This window comes from Pleurodeles waltl, chromosome 7, assembly GCF_031143425.1.
Source record: "Pleurodeles waltl isolate 20211129_DDA chromosome 7, aPleWal1.hap1.20221129, whole genome shotgun sequence".
Taxonomy (NCBI): Eukaryota; Metazoa; Chordata; class Amphibia; order Caudata; family Salamandridae; genus Pleurodeles; species Pleurodeles waltl.
The window spans coordinates 416,519,724-416,538,794 of NC_090446.1; the positions used below are offsets into that span (position 1 = coordinate 416,519,724).

The following is a 19,071-nucleotide window of genomic DNA, read 5'->3' on the forward strand; positions in this document are numbered from 1 at the left end:
TCAGGACAAAGGCATCATGCACCGGACCCAGGATTCTTAGCATTGACGTGGGAGATGTACTGGTCTGCGAGGCACACCATCTGTACATTCATAGAGTGGAAACTCTTCCGATTTCTGAACATCTGTTCATTCTGGTGGGGGGGTCAAATGCAATATGTGTTCCATCAGTCGCCCCGATTATGTTGGGGATATGTCCCATTGCATAGAACTCAGCCTTCACTGTGGCCAAATCTTCAACCTGGGATAAAACAATGTAGCTGCACATGTGTTTAATGAGGGCAGACAACACTCTTGTCAGCATGTTTGAGAACACTGGCTGTGGCATTCCTGCTACCAAGCCCACTGTCACTTGGAAAGAACCAGTTGCCAGGAAATGGAGCACTGATAGCACTTGCACAAGAGGGTGGATCCCAGTGGGGTGACGGATAGCCGATATGAGGTCAGGCTCCAATTGGACACACAGCTCTGTGAATGTGGCCCTATGAAGTCTACAGGTGAGGATAATGGGCCAGATGTACCAAGAAGGCCTTTTGCGAGTCAGAAATAGCGATTTTTAAGAAATCGCTATTTCTGATTCGCAAAATGCAATGTATCACATTTGCGATTCGGTAATAGCGATTTCTTAAAACTCGCAAATGCTATTACCGAATCGCAAATTGCAATACCGGCCCCATTCGCACCTATGGGCCTGTAGGCCCATATTTGCGAATTTGTTGCATTTCCAAAATTGCGATTTCTTAACTGGAAATCGCAATTTTGGAAATGCAAAACCCCAGGATGCTGGGGGCCTAAGGCCCCCTCTGCTGCACCCCAAAAAGTTTTTTAGGACATGTAAGGTGCACACATGCCAAAAGGGCATGTGTGCTTTACATATACATTTTAACAATGCATTTTCAAAATTTGCACATGGTTACCACCAAGTTCAACTTGACCACCGGCTTCGTGGGACCCTCTTTTGTTGTGTTGAGACGACTGCTGTGCTCAGATTTCTTGAACGTCTGTTCAAGTACTTCTGCGGGTGCTGCCTGCTTCTGCGTGGGCTCTCTCTATTGCTGAGCGCTCCCTCTGCTTCTTCCTCCAAGGGGCAACCTCCTGGTCCTTCCTGGGCCCGGGCAGCACCCATTATCTTCAACTGCGACTCTTGCAGCTAGCAAGGCTTGTATTGCCTCTGCAGGTCAGTGGCCATCAAAAGAGGGGTATATGGCGTGCCATTGCCAAGGAGGTGCGGACCCTGGGGGCCTATGGCAGGTGGAGCACCCACTGTCGCAAACGGTGGGAGGACCTAAGGCGCTGGGCACGGAAGACGGCGGAGGCCCAGCTGGGAATGGCCTCCCAATGAGTAAGGGGCACCAATAATACAACTGACTAGTTTATCCATTTTGAACAGATACTCAGTAGTTGTTGTGGAGTCATCCTTCAGTTCAGAGATCCTTCTTCCCGCTCTTTACAGCTATACATTTTTGACAATGACTTCTTTCCATTTCATTACAGCCTGTAGGTCAGAGATGCGATTTCGAAGTCAATTCACATGAGACTGGCCTTGAGATTCAGCAATACAGAATCCATAGCTTTATTGGGACCTGAAGTCTCCATCTTTTCTCCATCCACACAGCAGTCTCAGGTGTGGTTGGCATTCGTCCTGGGAGCTTGCAGTGTTTACCAATTTGCCCTGTTTCTGGTCCCCCTTGCCCAGGGCCACAGCGGTACTCTTCAAACCCTCCCAGTCAGGCCCAGCAGTTCACAGATAGTACTGTCAATAGTGGCCAATATAGGTGCCACCCAACGTAGACGGCTTAATCACCAGGATTCACTGTAAATCTGTGGATTTTGGTAACCAGGTGCCCCACTGTAGCATTTCAACAGTAAGCAGGTTTTCACAGTAATTATTAGAACTCACTCAGGGGAATGCAGATCCTGCAACATTAATCTCAAAGTCGCAACATCTTGGTGTTGCCAGGGGCCCCAGTCGTAGGGTGCCATGCTGCCAGTCTGAATGCAGGGGGCATTGTACTCTCTGTATACTCACTGGGGTGAGACGAGGGGGGGGGGGGGGAGTAAATATCAGGGGTGAGCGCCCAGCCGCATCCATCCCTTGTTAATGTGACCTACCTCGCTATCACTGGTTCATGGGCTTACCCTTCAAAAATCCTTTGTTGTCATTTGTAAATGCTTTACGTTTGTCCCTCCTTGGGGCGGCTTGGTTACCTCCTTGGACTTTGACCCTGTTACATGGATAATTGTAGGATTGCCAATATATTTGACTGCAAGCAAACTTCTTTTTCCTTTTGTGTCTCTCCTTCGTGCTCACGCCCATGGGCGTAGAAAGTGTGGGGGATGCAGGGGATATGTCCCCCCCAGATTTTGGAGTGGGGGGACACGGGGGACAAGGGTGGGGGGGACAAGGGGACAGAAGAGTTTTCCCTTCTCTTCCGTAATTCGCAGGGCCATTAGCGCATGAAAGCGCAATCTATACTGGCCCTGCACTTGACCTGTGACCTGCATCCAGGACACTCGCCCTCTGCCCTTTTGTTGTGCTGCAGCACACAAGGAATTCCTTCTCACCTTGCCATCATCAGCTGCCTGCAGTCTGCACTTCTAAGAACAAAGGAAGATAAGAGAGGCCCTTTGTTGATTGCTGTCTGCATCCCGTCCCTCCTGAGCCTGACCCTTCCTGTCCCTTGAAGAACGAACCCTGAAGACAGCAGCAAGACTTGAGGAGGTTAGGAAGTTTGGGTAATTAAATAAAGTATTTCCAAGTATCTCCCCTTCTTTTTAAATACAGTGTTATGTTGCCAAGTATCTCCCTTTTTAAATACATTATTGTTGAGTTACTGTGAAATATGAGCAGGGCAGGCTTTAGCGCGCTAATGCAACGTTTGTTAGGGCCCCTGTTTCTGTCGTCTCTCTCTCCCTCTCTTCTCTCCTCTGTCTTCAGCTTGCCTGCCCCAGTGCTAATTATTGTCCCCTAAGTTGACATCCTGCCTCCCCAACATTCCGGTCTCCTGTCTCTCCCTCAGCCATCCTGGCATTTGTGACAGCCCACTCTGAAGACCAAGGGCTGTCTGTAAATCTAATTTCCTGTCAATGGCCTGTAGATGCAAAGCCAGCATTGTGGCAACTCACAGACTTTACAGGACTTCACAGGCTGTGGTGGAACAGAGCCTGACACTGCTGGATAGACAGCGGAGAGACCAGCACACAGCATAGGTCCCAGAAAGAACCAGATGGGCTGAGAGATAGAGAGGGCCAGGTAAGTCAGCTGGGCTGGCTCTAGGGCGATGCAACTGGTACCAGCACACTGGGTGCTTACTTAGGATGGGGGCGCTGTGTTTGCAAGTATGTTGTGGCTTTAAAAGCACCTGCTGGGTGTTCCTTGCCACCAATAGTTTTCAGGCAACAATATAAATCTCAAGATAATTCCGGTGATTAATGGTCTTCCTGGAGAGAGAATGAAGTTTTGTCTAGTGGAAGTTTTGACTCATCATAACGTACAGGATTACTATGCCTGCTGCAAGAATGTCTACATGCAGATCACAAAGTGCATATTATGTGAATATGTCAGTGGGTTACTGCTTTTGTCAGATGTAGGAAAGTACCCTCTTTTTGGCATGGTTACCCCCACTTTTTTGCCTGTTGTCAAAAGTTTTGACTGTGTTCACTTGGATTCTGCTAATCAGGACCCCAGTGCTCTGTCCCATTAAATTTGGTTGCTTGGACCACACACACACACCACATTTATCATACTGGTGCCCCTTATAAGTCCCTAGTATATGGTACCCAGGTACCCAGGGCATTGGGGGATCAGGGGTTCCCCATGGGCTGCAGCATTTATTAGGTATTATGCCACCCATAGGAGCTCATGTAAAATGTGTCTGCAGGCCTGCCATTGCAGCCTGCGTGAAAAGGTGCATACACCCTTTCCCACCAGGTCACTGTAAGTCACCCCAATGGTAGGCCCTCCTAGCCTAGAGGGCTGGGTGCAAGTACCTGTGTGTGAGGGCACCTCTGCAGGAGCAGAGGTGCCCCCACGAACTCCAGCTCCATTTTCCAGGACCTCGTGAGTGCGGGGGTCACCATTTTACGTGTGTACTGGACATAGGTCACTACCTATGTCCAGCTACATAATGGTAAGTCCGAACCTGGGTATGTTTGGTATCAAACATGTCAGAATCATACCCCAATACTATTGTCAGTATTGATTGTATGATTCCATGCACTTTGAGGGCTCCTTAGAGGATCCCCAGCATTGCTCCTACCAGCTTTCTGGGGTTTTCCAGGCAGCCAACGCTGCTGCCACCCCTCAGACGGATTTCTGCCCTCCTTCTGCTGCTTGAGCAGCTCATGCCCAGGAAGGCAGAACAAAGGATTTCCTTTGGAAGAGGGAGGCAACACCCTCTCCCTTCGGAAATAGGTGTTACAAGGCTTGGGAGGGGTAGCCTCCCCAAGCTACTGTTATGCTGTGAAGGGCACATTTGGTGCCCTCCTTGCATAAACCAGTCTGTACCAGTTCAGGGACCTCTGCCCCTACTCTGGCACAAAACTGGACAATGGAAATGGGTGTAACCACTCCACTGTCCATCACCACCCCAGGGCTGGTGCCCGGAGCTGCTCCAGGTGGCCACTCGATTCTGTCATCTTGAAACCAAGGTGGGCAGAGGCCTCTGTGAGCATCTGAGTGGCCAGGTCAGGCAGGTGACGTCGCAGCCCCCTACTAGGTGGTCACCCTGCTAGGTGACCAATCCCCCTTTCTGGGCTATTTAGGGTTTCCCTCTTGGGTGGGTCCTCAGATGCCACGTGCAAGATTCCAGCAGGACTCCTCTGCAACGTTTACTTTGACTTCTGGCCACTTGAACCGCAACTGGACTTCACGGGAACCTACAATCTGCAGTTCCAGCGACAACTTCGCCCTGCAACATTGTTTCTCTAGCTCCTTCCAGCAACTGCAACATTTACCCGGGCTGTGCTTCCTCTGAGGGCACCAAGTTTTCAGTCTGCATGAGAAGAAAGAAGGAAAATTCCTTGGAGTGAAGGAGTCACTTACCTGCATCCGCAGGCACCAACTGCAACAACAACCGGCTGCTAGGATCTCCTCTCCTCCTGAACTGCGTGGATCTTGCATCAGGGGTAGTAGTCTGGTGTGGTCTCCTTGGTCCTCTCTACCAGCTGTCCAACTTTGTAGCAGGTAGGTCCTTGCCTTCCCATGCAGGACAGTACCCTCTTGCAGCTACCAAGGCTTGTTGACCTCTCCTCCAAGGGATCTTCATGCTCTGTGTAGCCCCCATCACTCTTCTCTGTGAAGCACAGCCCTCTACGTGCTTCGCCTACAACATGGGACCCCTCTTTAGGTGTGCTGCGTGGGCCTCTCTGCAGCTCTTGGGCTTCTTGCCTGTGGGTCTTCTGTGGGGGCTGCCTCTCCTCCTCCAGACTCTATGTCTTGCTGAGGGTCACCTGGGACTCCCCTCTTTGGGTTGAGTCCCCCTTGACCTTGCTGGTCCCCAGCAGCTCCACTTTTCTCCTACTGCGACATTTGCCTTTGCCAAGGCTTGTTGGTGGGTTTTCCACACCACACACTGACTGCAATTCTTCATCCGGCATGGGATGTTGACTGCATCACCTAGGAACGCTTCATCTGCTCCAGTGCTGCATTGCTGACCGTCTTCGTCTCCCCGTCGAACAACTCCTGCATCCACAGACGGGTGGGTAGTGGCTCCTGCCACGACCGGACACTCCAACGTAAACTGGACTTGGTCCCCTTCTTTTCCAGGTCTTCCTCTTCCAGGATCCACCTCTGGTTTCTTCTAATCTTGTCTGCGTTTTGCAATATCCTTCTCAGAAGTCCTTTAGGTGGGTTGGGGAAAAACCAGTAACTTACCTCTTTTCTCCTGCTGGGGGGCACTCTGGTACTTACCTTTGGGGTTTCCTAGTTCCTCCAGCTCCCCTCTACCGATTCCACTTCCTTGGGTGGGGACTCGACTTTCGCATTCCACTTTTTTAGTATATGGTCTGGTCCCCACTAGGCCTTCAGTATTGCCTATTGCTTTTCACTGTTTTCTATTGCTATTAATGCCAACTTCTGACTGCTACTGTACATATAATAGTGTGTTACTTACATCCTATTGGAGTATTGCCTATCTAGTGTTTTAGTGTTTGTGTTACTGTAATAAGGAACCTTTATTTTCGTAACACGTGTTTATTTCATGTGTGTAAGTGCTGTGTGACTACAGTGGTATTGCATGATCTTTGCATGTCTACTAGAGAAGTCTTGGCTGCTCATCCACAGCTACCACTAGAAAGCCTCTAAAATTGATCTCTAAACCCAAAGCTGACATAAAGGAGGCATAAGCTCTAACTATTTCCCGGAGACCATTCATAGTGCGGGCCATGAGGACTGCGTCATCCGCGTACTTCAGCACAGGGATATCAATACCATTCACCTTTGGGACATCCTTACAATGTTCCATCAAAAAATCAGACAATCCATTTGTATATAGAAGGAACAAAGTAGGAGCCAGAACACACCCTTGGCGCACACCCCTTGAAAGCTTAAAGGCCTCTGAGAATTCCCCATTAGACCCCACCCTCACATTTGCAGCTGTTCCAGAATGGAGATACCGGAGCAGCTCTACAATATTAGGATCCACCCCTAGCTGATTTAACCTCTCCCACAATATAGACCGGTTCACCTTATCAAAGGCACAAGTAAGGTCCATAAAAGCAAGACAGAGGGTACCTTTTCCTGGCATGCATGTATTTACCGATCATCATCAATAGGTTAAGACATTGTTCTTGCGTACCGAGGCATTCCCTAAAACCATACTGGTTCCGGCTTAAAATATCATTTCCTATCATCCAGGCCTCCAGGCGCCTTAAAATAATCCGTCCCAGAATCTTCGCAGAAGAGTCCAGGAGAGAAATAGGGTGATAAGACTTAGGATCCTTTTGATCGCCCTTTTTAAACACTGGGACAATACAGGCCAGTCTCCAAGAGGCAGGCATGCCCACAGTAACTGCAGCATTGAGAACATTTAAGAGAATAGATGCCCATAACTGGGGGTTAGATTTATACAAATCCATAGGGATCGAATCCGGGCCCGGAGCTTTAATACTAGCGCTACTCTGTATCGCATCAATAACTTCCTGGATCGAAAAACTAATTGCTAGGTTAGGAGCCATATCATACTCGTTATCCCGGTTATTTCTTAGGGGAGTACCCTCAAAAGTTCTACAAAAGTGAATTACCCAGGCCTCCGGGGCGATGTTACAGCCAAGGCCCTCAGATGTTTCTGTTCCAAAGGCGCCTCTATTTACCACCTTCCAAAACAAGCCAGGATCCTTCAGAGCTATTTGGCAGGGGGTCAGACCACCATGCCAAGGATATTGCAGCCATAAAGGCTGACATCCAGCAGAGGCCACTGACAGCTGTCAGTGCCCAGAACCACACCTTTAGCTCTTCACCTACAAGGGAAGGGGCTAAGGTACAGGCTTACTTGGATTCAGGGTGCCTGTCTGCTGTGTTAGAGTGGGGGTTAGTACATATTGTACTAAACACCCGTCTTCCACTCTTTCTTCTGTTAACTGAGGAGCCACCCACTCAGGTTTAACAGTTGCCTGACTAGCCAGGACTTCTTGTGGGTCTGGTTGGACCTTCCCACGCCAGTTTTGGAGCTCTCCCCTACTGGAGCAGAATCTCTTTGGCTTGCTAGAACCTTGGCTAAAGGTTGACCACCCTTCCTACTGTTTTCTTTTCTTTTTCTTCTGGGTCCTACTTGCAGTTACTGCTGGGGAAGCACCTCCAGAATCCTTGGGAGAGGACTGGCACTGGACCAGTTCCTCTCTTGGGCTCTGACTAACTTCTGGGTAGTCATTTCCAAGGAGACAATCAGGGCGAGGTCTGTACTGACTACCACCCTTCTCCAGCTAAAAGTCCCACCCACTTCTATGGGCACAAAAGCCACAGGCCTATCAGTGACCCTGTCTGGGCTAACTCTTACTCTGGCAGTCTCACCTGGGATGTACTGGTTTGAGAACACCAGCCTGTCATACACAATAGTGTGACTGGCACAAGTGTCTCTCAGGGCAGTGGCTGGGATTCCATTCATCAGTAGGTGGTGGAAGTGTCTACTTCCCTCTGGAATCTCCAACTCACCTGTTGGGCCCTTTTTCCAGTTGAAGGCTATGAAGACCTCCTCATCTGAGGAGTCATCCCCAATGGCTACACTGGTCACCCCTGGGATTTTGCTAGGGGGTTTGTTTTTGAGACAAGAAGTGTCCTTGGTGTGGTGCCCTGTCTGTCTACAGTTTTGGCACCATGCCTTAGTGGCATCCCAGTTCTTACCCTGGCACCCACCTTTGTTTTGGGTTGTGTCTTGGGGCCCACCCACCTGGTCTGGTTTTTGGGGGCCTACAGAGGACTCTTTTTATTTATTTCTAGTGTCACACACTTTCTCCTGTGGAGGCTTGGTAACCCCTTTCTTTTGGTCACCCCCTAGTGGAAGTTTTATTTACCCTAGTCTTGAGCCAGTGGTCTGCCTTCTTTCCTAATTCTTGGGGAGAAATTGGACCTTGTTCTACCAGATACTGATGCAACTTTTCATTGAGGCAGTTACTTAAAATGTGTTCTTTCATAAACAAATTATAAAGCCCAACATAGTCATGCACTTCATTTCCAGTTATCCAACCATCTTGTGTTTTCACTGAGTAGTCTTCAAAATCAACCCAGGTCTGGCGCGAGGATTTTTTTCGAGCCCCCCGAACCTAATCCTGTACTCCTCAGTGGAGAATCCAAAGCCCTCAATCAGGGTAGCCTTCATGAGGTCATAGGATTCTGCATCTTTACCAGAGAGTGTGAGGAGTCTATCCCTACACTTTCCAGTGAACATTTCCCAAAGGAGAGCTCCCCAGTGAGATCTGTTTACTTTTCTGGTTGCACAAGCCCTCTCAAAAGCTGTGAAACATTTGGTGATGTCATCACCATCTTCATGTTTTGTTACAATCCCTTTGGGGATTTTTAGGATGTCAGTATTCTCTCTGACCCTATTTAAGTTGCTGCCACCATTGATGGGAGTTAAACCCGTCTCTTTTCTTTCCCTTTCTATGGCTAGAAGCTGTTTCTCCAAAGCCAATTATTTGGCCATCATGGCTAACAGGAGGTCATCTTCATTGAGGCTGCCCTCAATGTTTTCAGAGGTACTGGACTCCCTTATGGAAAAAACAGTCTCTCTGACCAGGATTTGAGGAGTCAGTGTTTGAGGGACCCTGTTCTCCCTATTTAGGACAGGAGGTGGGAAGTCATCCTCCTGTTCACTAATTTCCTCATCTGAAGGATTATCCTCAGAGGGGTGGTCCCTTTTGAACTCTGCCAAAAGCTCCTGGAGCTGTACTTTGGTAGGGTTGGACCCAGTTTTTATCTTTTTGAATTTACAGAGAGTCCTTAACTCTGGCATCTTTAGTTGCAGGTAAGGGGTTAGGTTGAATTCCACCACCATCTCTTCTGTGCTAGACATTACTTTTCTAAAAGTTGGGATACTTTTTAAGAATCTAAAACTATTTCTAGAACTTAAATCCAAACTTTTACAAAGTTTTAAACTCTAAAATAAGTGCTAACAGGGACTTACCCAAGGTCCTAACAGGACTTTTAAAAATTTAGAGAAATAGCTAATTCTAATGCTCTATTTTGTGATAGTGTGGTTGAGCAGTAGGCTTATCAGAGGGTAGTGTTAAGCATTTGTTGTACACACACACGCAATAAATACGGATCACACACTCAAAGACTTACTCCAGGCCAATAGGTTTTTATATTGAAAAATATATTTTCTTAGTTTATTTTAAGAACCACAGGTTCAAGATTTACATCAAACACTTTAAATGTAATGTACTTCACTTAGATACTTTAGGAACTTTGAATGAAAACAATATCATGTACAGTCTTTGTAAAAATGGCAATAAGCTATTTTCAAAGTTGACACTGCAAAAATCTGCAGTTCCTGGGGGGGCAGGGGGGTAAGTAAAGGTTAGATTAGGAGGTAAGTAAAACACTTACAAGTCTCAGTTATGGGGCATAGGCAGCCCACCATTAGGGGTTCAAGGCAACCCCACAGTTACTACACCAGCAGCTCAGGGCCCGTCAGGTGCAGAGGTCAAAGAGGTGCCCAAAACACATAGGCGCCTATGGAGAACAGTGGTGCTCTGGTTCCAGTCTGCCAGCAGGTAAGTACCTGCGTCCTCGGTGCAGACCAGGGGGGTTTTGTAGAGCACTGGGGGGGGGGACACAAGAAGGCACACAAAACACACCCTCAGCGGCACAGGGGTGGCCGGGTGCAGTGTGCAAAGCAGGCGTTGGGTTTCAGGTAGGAAACAATGGAGGGACCCGGGGGTCACTCTAGCGGTGCAGGCAGGCATGGGGGGGGCTTCTCTGGACAGCCACCACCTGGGCTAGGCAGAGGGTCACCTGGGGGTCACTCTTGCGCCAAAGTTCGGTTCCTTCAGGTCCTGGGGGCTGCGGGTGCAGTGTTGGTTCCAGGCGTCGGGTCCCTTGTTACAGGCAGTCGCGGTCAGGGGAAGCCTCTGGATTCTCTATTCAAGCGTCGCTGTGAGGGATCAGGGGGGTCGTCTCTGGTTACTCACAGGCTCGCAGTCGCCGGGGAGTCCTCCATGAGGTGTTTGTTCTCTGGATCTAGAGCTGGGGCCATCGGGTGCAGAGTGTGAAGTCTCACGCTTCTGGCGGGAAACGTGCAGTCTTTGAAAGTTGCTTCTTTGTTGCAAAGATGTAGCTGGTTTTGAACAGGGCCGCTGTTCACAGCAGTTTCTTGGTCCTTCAGTCCAGGGCAGTCCTCTGAGGCTTCAGAGGACGCTGGTCCCTGTCGGATGCATCGCTGGAGCAGGTTTTTGAACTTGGAGACAGGCCGGTAGGGCTGGGGCCAAAGCAGTTGTCGTCGTCGTCCTTCTCTGCAATCTTGTAGGTCAGCAGTCCTTCTTGTTTCTTCAGGTTGCAGGAATCTGATTTCCTGGGTGCCCCTAAATACTAGATTTAGGGGTGTGTTTAGGTCTTGGAGGGCAGTAGCCAATGGCTACTGTCCTGGAGGGTGACTACACTCTCTGTGTGCCTCCTCCCTGTGGGGAGGGGGGCACATCCCTATTCCTATTGGGGGAATCCGCCAAAATCAAGATGGAGGATTTCTAAAGGCAGGGGTCACCTCAGCTCAGGACACACTTTAGGGGCTGTCCTGACTGGTGGGTGACTCCTCCTTGTTTTTCTCATTATCTCCCCTGGACTTGCCACCAAAAGTGGGGGCTGTGTCCAAGTGGAGGGCATCTCCACTAGCTGGAGTGCCCTGGGGCATTGTAACACGAAGCCTGAGCCTTTGAGGCTCACTGCTAGGTGTTACAATTCCTGCAGGGGGGAGGTGTGAAGCACCTCCCCCCAGAGCAGGCTTTGTTTCTGGCCTCAGAGGGCACAAAGGCCCTCACCCCAGGGAGTCAGAAACTCGTCTCTCAGCTGCAGGCTGGCACAGACCAGTCAGTCCTGCACTGAAGGATTGGGTAACATACAGGCAGCATCTCTAAGATGCCCTCTGTGTGCATTTTTTAATAAATCCAACACTGGCATTAGTGTGGGTTTATTATTCTGAAAAGTTTGATACCAAACTTCCCAGTATTCAGTATAACCATTATGGAGCTGTGGAATTTGTTTTTGACAAACTCCCAGACCATATACTTAATATGGCCACACTGTACTTACAATGTCTAAGAATACTGTAGGGGCATATTGCTCATGCAGCTATGCCCTCACCTTTGGTATAGTGCCCCCAGCCTTAGGGCTGTAAGGCCTGCTAGAGGGGTGACTTACCTATGCCACAGGCAGTATTTTGTGGGCATGGCATCCTGAAGGGGGTGCCATGTCGACTGCCTTTTTCTCCCCACCAACACACACAATCTACAATGGCAGTGTGAATGTGTTAGGTGAGGGGTCCCTTAGGGTGGTACAACATATGCTGCAGCCCTTAGGGACCTTCCCTGGTCACAGGGCCCTTGGTACCACTGGTACCTTTTACAAGTGACTTATCTGTGTGCCAGAGGTGTGCCAATTGTGGAACAACAGTACATTTTAAGTGAAAGAACACTGATGATGGGGCCTGGTTAGCAGGGTCCCAGCACACTTCTCAGTCAAGTCAGCATCAATATCAGGCAAAAAGTGGGGGGTACCTGCAACAGGGAGCCATTTTCCTACAACTACATAATGCTCTTATTGAAACAAAAGATTTCTAGAATCATTGCAGTGGAAGTTAAGGGCTACACTTCCTCCTTGGGGACCAATTTTTTGCCATATACCTCTTAATGTGAGGGCATTCTGGTGGTACTGATTTCAAAATGAGCCGTCCATCAGGTGGTTTGGATATAATAATGCCAACAATAAAAACATGATCGATATCTGCTACTAAATGCGGGTAACAACCCAGGCAATATGTAAGCCTAGCTTGTAGCACTTAGTGGCGTGTCTGCCTCAGGTTAGTTAGACACTAGTAACAGGTTTAAGTACTGATTAGCTTTCATTTGTTGCATCTTGTAAAGTGTTCAAATATACTTGATAGACCTGCTAAACATATCTGCGAGGTCTTAGGATCTAATGTCAGTTCCTCTGAGGTCACGGGTTCGTGATGTTACGCGTTTTGTTGTGACTTACATATTTTAGTCCCCCCAAACTACACCCCCCCACACACTTTTTGTTAAAATTTGTGTCCCGATTACCTTGTAACTCATTTGTGTGGCTGGCGCTCAGATGCAAGCCGTTACTGCGCTAAGACACCATGTAGGCGAAGAGACATCACACGCTACTTGCCACATTTAAGTCGAGCTGGAGTTGGCTCCAGTTCTGGTTTTGCAAGCCTTCCACATTGTTTATGTGGGGTGAGCTTCACTTCCTCCGTGGAAGGCTTAAGCCGAGAAGGCGGGCACAGCAGCAGCGAAAGGGCTGGAGAGGCGGAGTCAGCACAGTGACCGCAGGATGGAGATGATTCAGAGATCGCAATAACTCCAGCTGTACAGCTAAAGGTCTTTGTGTATTCAATTGTATAGTTCTTTGTCTGACGTTTACGTGGGTCCAGCTTCACTTCCTTCGTTGAGGATCTGCAGCATCACAGCCAATAAGGAGGGAAGGAGGAGAAAGCAGAAACACGGGAAGAAAGGGCTGGGAAGGCGGAGTCAGCACAAGGACTGTAGGATGGAGACGATTCAGAGATGGCAATAACCCGAGCTGTACAACTAAAGGTCTTCGAATATTCACATGGAGTCCTGTGACTGACTTCCAGGTCTTCTAGCCTCAGGTGGAGAAGAACACGGAGGTACGGGTGTGGGCAGATCCCGCTGTTTTCTAGAAAGTACAGTTTCTACCGCTGCTTCCGATAAGGCGTGGTTACGCGAGGTACCCGCGCTCCATAGTCCTAGATTATTGTGTCCCTGCCTTACTCAGGCTCCTCCTCAGTTGACTGTTGAGACTCTAGCTTTCTGCTCAGGTCGCCGACGGGTGAAAGGATGCGTGCATACAGACAGAGCACCAAGTCTTTGATGTAGAGACCGCTGCACTGCACGACTTCAGGGCCCGGTACACTGGTGTCAGGATGGAAGCCGAGGCAGACAACCACTACCCCCTGGCTTCCCCCTTCCCGCTGCGGCCCAAGGAGAGGAAGAAGTTGCCACGCCCGCCTTCGCCAGCGCGTCCCAGGGATATGCCCGGTTGGACCCTTGCCAAATTGAGGAGCAGTGACAGCAACACTCCTGGCTCACCTGTTTCTCTCTCTTCGCAGATAGGACTGGTAGGCAGGCGGACAAGGCAGGCGACCAAGAACCACCCCGATAAGAGCAGGAATGAGCCGGATCGAAGTGGCCTAGCTGGTCAGGAGGACGAGGCAAGAGTAGTAGATAGTAGGCCTGTGCCCGCGAAGGGGCCTTGTATGCTGTCGGATGTAAATTCTGAGGAGGGGCCAATCAATGAGCATGGGAAGAACAAGTTCAGCGGAGAGGGGACCTGTAGGCAGGACTCAAAGCCCCGTTGGAAGGACGAAGAGAGTCTAGGGCAGGAGGGTAAGAGAGGACTTTATCATTGCCCTGAGGAAGATAAACGCGGCTTCAATGTGCTGGAACTGCCAGACGCCACTGATGAGGACATATCACCACTAGACGAATACTCTTTGGATAGCCGTGTGGAACTCAACACTTCACTGACATTCTCTGACCTCACAGATGAGCTCATGAACAGCACGCAAGACGGTCTCCTGCGGGAATTGGACGAACTACGCTCCGAGAACGACTATCTCAAGGTGAGCTACTGCCTCTGTCAGACAGCGGCCTCTGCAGGGTGTTGCAAGAATGTATCTGATTTATTGAAGACTGACTTGTACTAAACTGATTCTAATATCTTTTTGCAACTAATACTGAGCTGATCTTTGGTGCGTTTAATTATTTTGCGCTACATATTCTTTCTGTCTGCGAACATTCATATGAAAGAGCAACCCAGTAAGAAATTACAGGTTTGTGGGAAGGGTGGTGCTGTACCCATGTATTATAAGGAATAAAATCCTCCCATACATTACAAGGATATTGCAAGTGTTCTGGTCAGGAAGAATCTGGCCCAGCAGTGCAGGCTGGACTGTTCCCATTGACCCAGAGTCAAGAATGATTTGCATATGGTTGGGTCCTAGCTAAGGTGGCATGGTGCGCAAAATAATGATGGACAGGGATGTAGCCCAGAGTAATTACCAGTGGCTGAGGTTAATTCAAGCTTTTCATCCATCAGTTTTTCATATACTTTACTGTCACTCCTCTCAAATTAGTAATCACACACTACTGGAAGCACTCACACAGCCCAAGCCTTGCAGTCGCCCAGCAAAGCTAGCAGGCCTTGATGATAACTAAAAGTTTTCCTTCATTGATTGGTGAGTTAGTGGTATTTTGGAAGAGTGAATGCAGTAATAAGTGATAGGATTTCCTTAAGGATGGGGTAGTGCTTTTTACAAATACACCTCATATAATATATAATAATAACATCACAATGAGTCAACGGGGTAGAAGAAAGATGTACGACTGTAGAGATAAGTGACTGAGTACCTGGTGGTGAACAATTGAGTGTACAGATTGATTGATGAGCGACTTGGTAGATGCAGCCAGGCACTTAGTTAGTAGCCGGATCTGTTGGTTTTGCCAATATTTTTGTGTGCATTCTAGTGCTGCAGCTTTGATTTTCCTTAGTGCCGAAATGCAAAGAAAAAGAATATGTATGAGCTACTCATACTTGATATTAAATAAACTTAGATTTATTTACCAGAGGTTTATTGCTATGTTTTTTTTTTTTTTTTGTTTCTTTATCCCTTCTTGATTTTCACTACCAGAAAAATCTGCAGGCCAGAGTGGTAAATTAGGGGGGTTGTTGGCTTTGTTTGTGTGTACTTATTCTACTATCCATCTGACGTTTATTTAACATAGTATACCTCATGGGTGGTGTCCCTTAATTATTCCACAGGATGAAATCGAGGAGTTGCGCTCAGAAATGCTGGAGATGAGGGATGCCTACACAGAGGAGGATGTTTATCAGTTGCAGGAGCTGCAGATGCAGCTTGATCATGCGAACAAGACCTGCCGTATCCTGCAGTACCGCCTGAGGAAGGCTGAGAGAAGGAGCTTGAGAGTGGCACAGACCGGTCATGTGGATGGAGAACTCATCCACAGTCTTGAGCAGGATGTCAAGGTAACTAGAAAATGATCCATTTATCCAATTTGGTCATGTCTGGTTTCAAAGCATACAGTGGAATGGCAAAAAATATAACAAATCTAGGTATATATTTTTTCTACTTACCTCTGCACTTCCTGGATATGTACGCTCCATCTAGTACCAGTTTGTATCATCTGAATAGGGAAGTGAGGCCACACAATAATGGTAATAATGGGCATTAGATGGAAAGTCTGTACCCAGGACTCAATTTTGGATTCATATTAAATCTTTCTGAATGAATGCTTCAAGAAAAATGGTGGGTTTATTGGGTCTGTCATCAAAAAGCATATTGTTATAATGCTAAGGGGATGACACCTATTTCTTATGGCCTGCCAGGGGTTTTGACATGCGTCTTGCTAAACTAACTTAGTGTATTTTTGTGATGGATAAGTAAAAAAATGCAAGGAACGAATTATCTTGCATGCTTTGGTAAAGTGCTTCTCTACAATATATATAATTGTGTAGCCATTTCTGAATAAGGCCACCATATTCTTCTTGGATTCTCATTGACAGGAGGGAAAGTGTTCTATTGGCAACGCATGTTATTGTATTTCATAAAGCATATAGGTGAATATTTTTGGGTAGTGATCTACAAGGTTAGACTAGACTAATATATTAATAAGTATATTATTTTAATGTGTAGTCCTGAGAGAGATCTATTATAAATCTACACATAATGATCTATCAAGATGAATATCAATCAGTCAAAAGATATGTTTTTTGGGTTCAACCTTTTTAAACAATCACATAAAACACATTAGGGCATTACAATTTAAAACATGTTACACAAAATCATTCAAACCTAATGCACCAAAAACAGCAAAATTCAAGTATTATTGCTATTACAAAGTTCCCTGCTAAAATGCGACTTGGAAGCCAATTTTAAACAAATAGTAATTTCTCAAGAATCTGATCTCGCAGTTACATTTAAATAAAACGCTTCAAAATCCATATTATCTAATAAGGACATGGTGGAAATAAAACGTGATTACTCATGCTGTTACAAAATTTCCTCCTAAGGATCCGCATAGATGTGATGAATCTAGACATACTGTACACAATAGTTCTTGTAGTGTCCTATGTCAGGGTTGTTAAAACAATTCCATAATGTGGCATTCCAGTTTGTCGACTAATTGGGACAAGCCATTTTTATGCATGAATTGCAATAGGCAGTGCGACAAACGCAGCACATGTTTCACAATGTCAACTAAGTTTCCGCAAACTTGCCATTTAGCGCTAGTTGGCTCTTCTATAGACCCTTTACTACAAAACCCATCTAGGGAGCGAATTCCATACCTAACCTTTGCATATCATAGTTTGGCTAAAAGTGGAGTAACCAAGCCCAGGTATGCCTCAAGATGCTTTGTTGTTTTTAAAGTCTAGGAAGGGGATGGTGAGACTACTTTGTCTTGAATCAACAATGTACAGTTAATTTATAGGTCTTTGTTTTGTTGTGAAAAATGACATCCTACTGACTTTCTTTTCACACTTGATGTACCTCAGCAGGATTGTTGTATAGTTCACATTACTTTTCTTTCTGTGACTGCAAAGTGAAAGAAGTTCCTAAAAGCAAGTTCCCATTTTAAATACATAAGTAGAAGAAGACATAGCCTAACATTTGACCTTTGTCTTTGAAGTGCAGAAAATGTGATGAGATAAATACACAATTTAAAGGCATCTTTATTTATTGCTTTGACTCTTGAGACACACCAAATATTGGCTCGTCACCCACAATTTGGGCAATACTGCACTTTGCTATTGATTTCTTCTTGATTATCATTGGTTCTATGCCAGGTAATTAATACAGTGGTGGTCCTATGTTTGGATCACAGTGGGAGAGTTTCTTTTCATCATGTCTGACAGTGATGACCATCATTCTATTGCTCCTGAATGGACATTACGTTGCTGAAAACAGTTCCACAATCTGTGGTTCAAGTACCTCAACCTCTTCTCATCTCACAGAGCTCTACAAGATTGCTTCGCTGCAAACAATGTGACTTATCCTGTGCCCAAGGGCATAGTTTGGGGAAAAGATTACTTGGCCAACTGAAACATTGCAATTGGCATGTGTTAAATGACATTATTATTCCTGGTTCAGTCTTAGACGACTGGGATACTGAGCCTGTAAAAGCACCTGATTTCTGATTTGCAGGCATATAGTAATTTGAGTAATGAAGGTCCATATTTGAATGCATTTAATTATAAAGAAATGTATTGTTTCCATCTACATGCACACTATTTCATACATATAACTAGCTATCCTAGAGAAATACACAATTATATACAATGGGAACATTGTGAAGCACTGTACTAACAAGCATCGAAATTTCTTAAAGAAATTTCGCTGTTTTCAGAGTGAGGACAGATCACATCCTTCAGTTTATTTTTCATTTTTCACTGCGTCCACTACAACTCCAGAAAAATGTAATCACTACCAATAAATTAATTTATTGAGATTAGTTTAATCCGAATTTAGCCATACAGTGATATGAGTATTGGAATAAAATATTGATGAAAATAGTATTTGGGGAACCAAGTATTGGCAGATTCAGGGTGAAGAAGCCATGTGTAGAGCATGTATAATCCCAAAATTAATTATTTTTCAGAATGAAACTATCGAACAGACTACCTGTGTGGGATTTAGAACAATGAACGATTAAAAGAAAAAAAAACTTCCATGCGAAAAGTTAATTCTACCTTATTCACTAATTGGTATTCACAAATAAATATCTAATTCTGACTTAAATTTTGTGATTCAGAATATAACCTATAATTCTTCCCAGTTCCCTCCTGAAAATGTAGCCCTATGTCCCTATGATTCTGAAACATGCATGTGATGTTTCCTTTCCAATACCCCTGATCCAATAGCTAGTCGCCCTTATCCGTGATAGAACAACTGCACACTAGTAATCGTTACTACATACAATGTGGGCAAGCTGTGCCAACGTTCATTAGTACATTCTAGTCTTTAGGCTGTGAAAGAGCATTTTTCCTCAACTGAAGAAAACACCGATGTTTTTTTTTTTTTTTCTCCTGGGACCACGCCCAATAGAAATAGATGATTTGTAGCAACAGGAATGTGTAATTCGTAATGAATGGAACAAATACCCAGAAAAGAACATAGCAAAAAGAAATTAGGCAAATAAATAAAGAGAATTTGCTAACAGTTTCTAAGATTATCGATAATGGAATGCACACACTTTCCAAAAGAGTGTATTGTCTAAATAACAATATGTCTTCTGCTTTAGATGTTCTTAAAGGAGACTTAGGTCTTTTGCAACATGTCCAGGCTCATTTAAGAGATATAATAC

At 46.3% G+C, this 19,071-nt stretch overlaps 1 protein-coding gene and 1 long non-coding RNA gene across 12 annotated transcripts in view; one reads left to right on the forward strand and one right to left on the reverse strand.

The window, feature by feature from the left end:
* Nucleotides 1-12,881, reverse strand: part of LOC138304127 (uncharacterized) — a 148,609-nt gene extending 135,728 nt beyond the window's left edge. For both annotated transcript variants that reach the window (XR_011205503.1, XR_011205502.1), the window contains exon 1: nt 12,745-12,881. This is a non-coding gene — a long non-coding RNA (uncharacterized lncRNA). The remainder of the gene's footprint in view (nt 1-12,744) is intronic.
* Nucleotides 12,882-12,894: 13 nt separating this feature from the next.
* Nucleotides 12,895-19,071, forward strand: part of MTCL2 (microtubule crosslinking factor 2) — a 763,577-nt gene continuing 757,400 nt past the window's right edge. For 6 of the 10 annotated variants that reach the window (XM_069243909.1, XM_069243906.1, XM_069243907.1 and 3 more), the window contains exons 1-2: nt 12,951-14,312; nt 15,512-15,736. In XM_069243909.1, coding sequence (XP_069100010.1) covers nt 13,614-14,312; nt 15,512-15,736 — 924 coding nt within the window. In that variant the 5' untranslated portion in view covers nt 12,951-13,613. Of the gene's footprint in view, nt 14,313-15,511; nt 15,737-19,071 lie in introns of all 10 variants that reach the window. The other 4 variants (XM_069243913.1, XM_069243912.1, XM_069243911.1 and 1 more) reach the window with 2 other exon arrangements.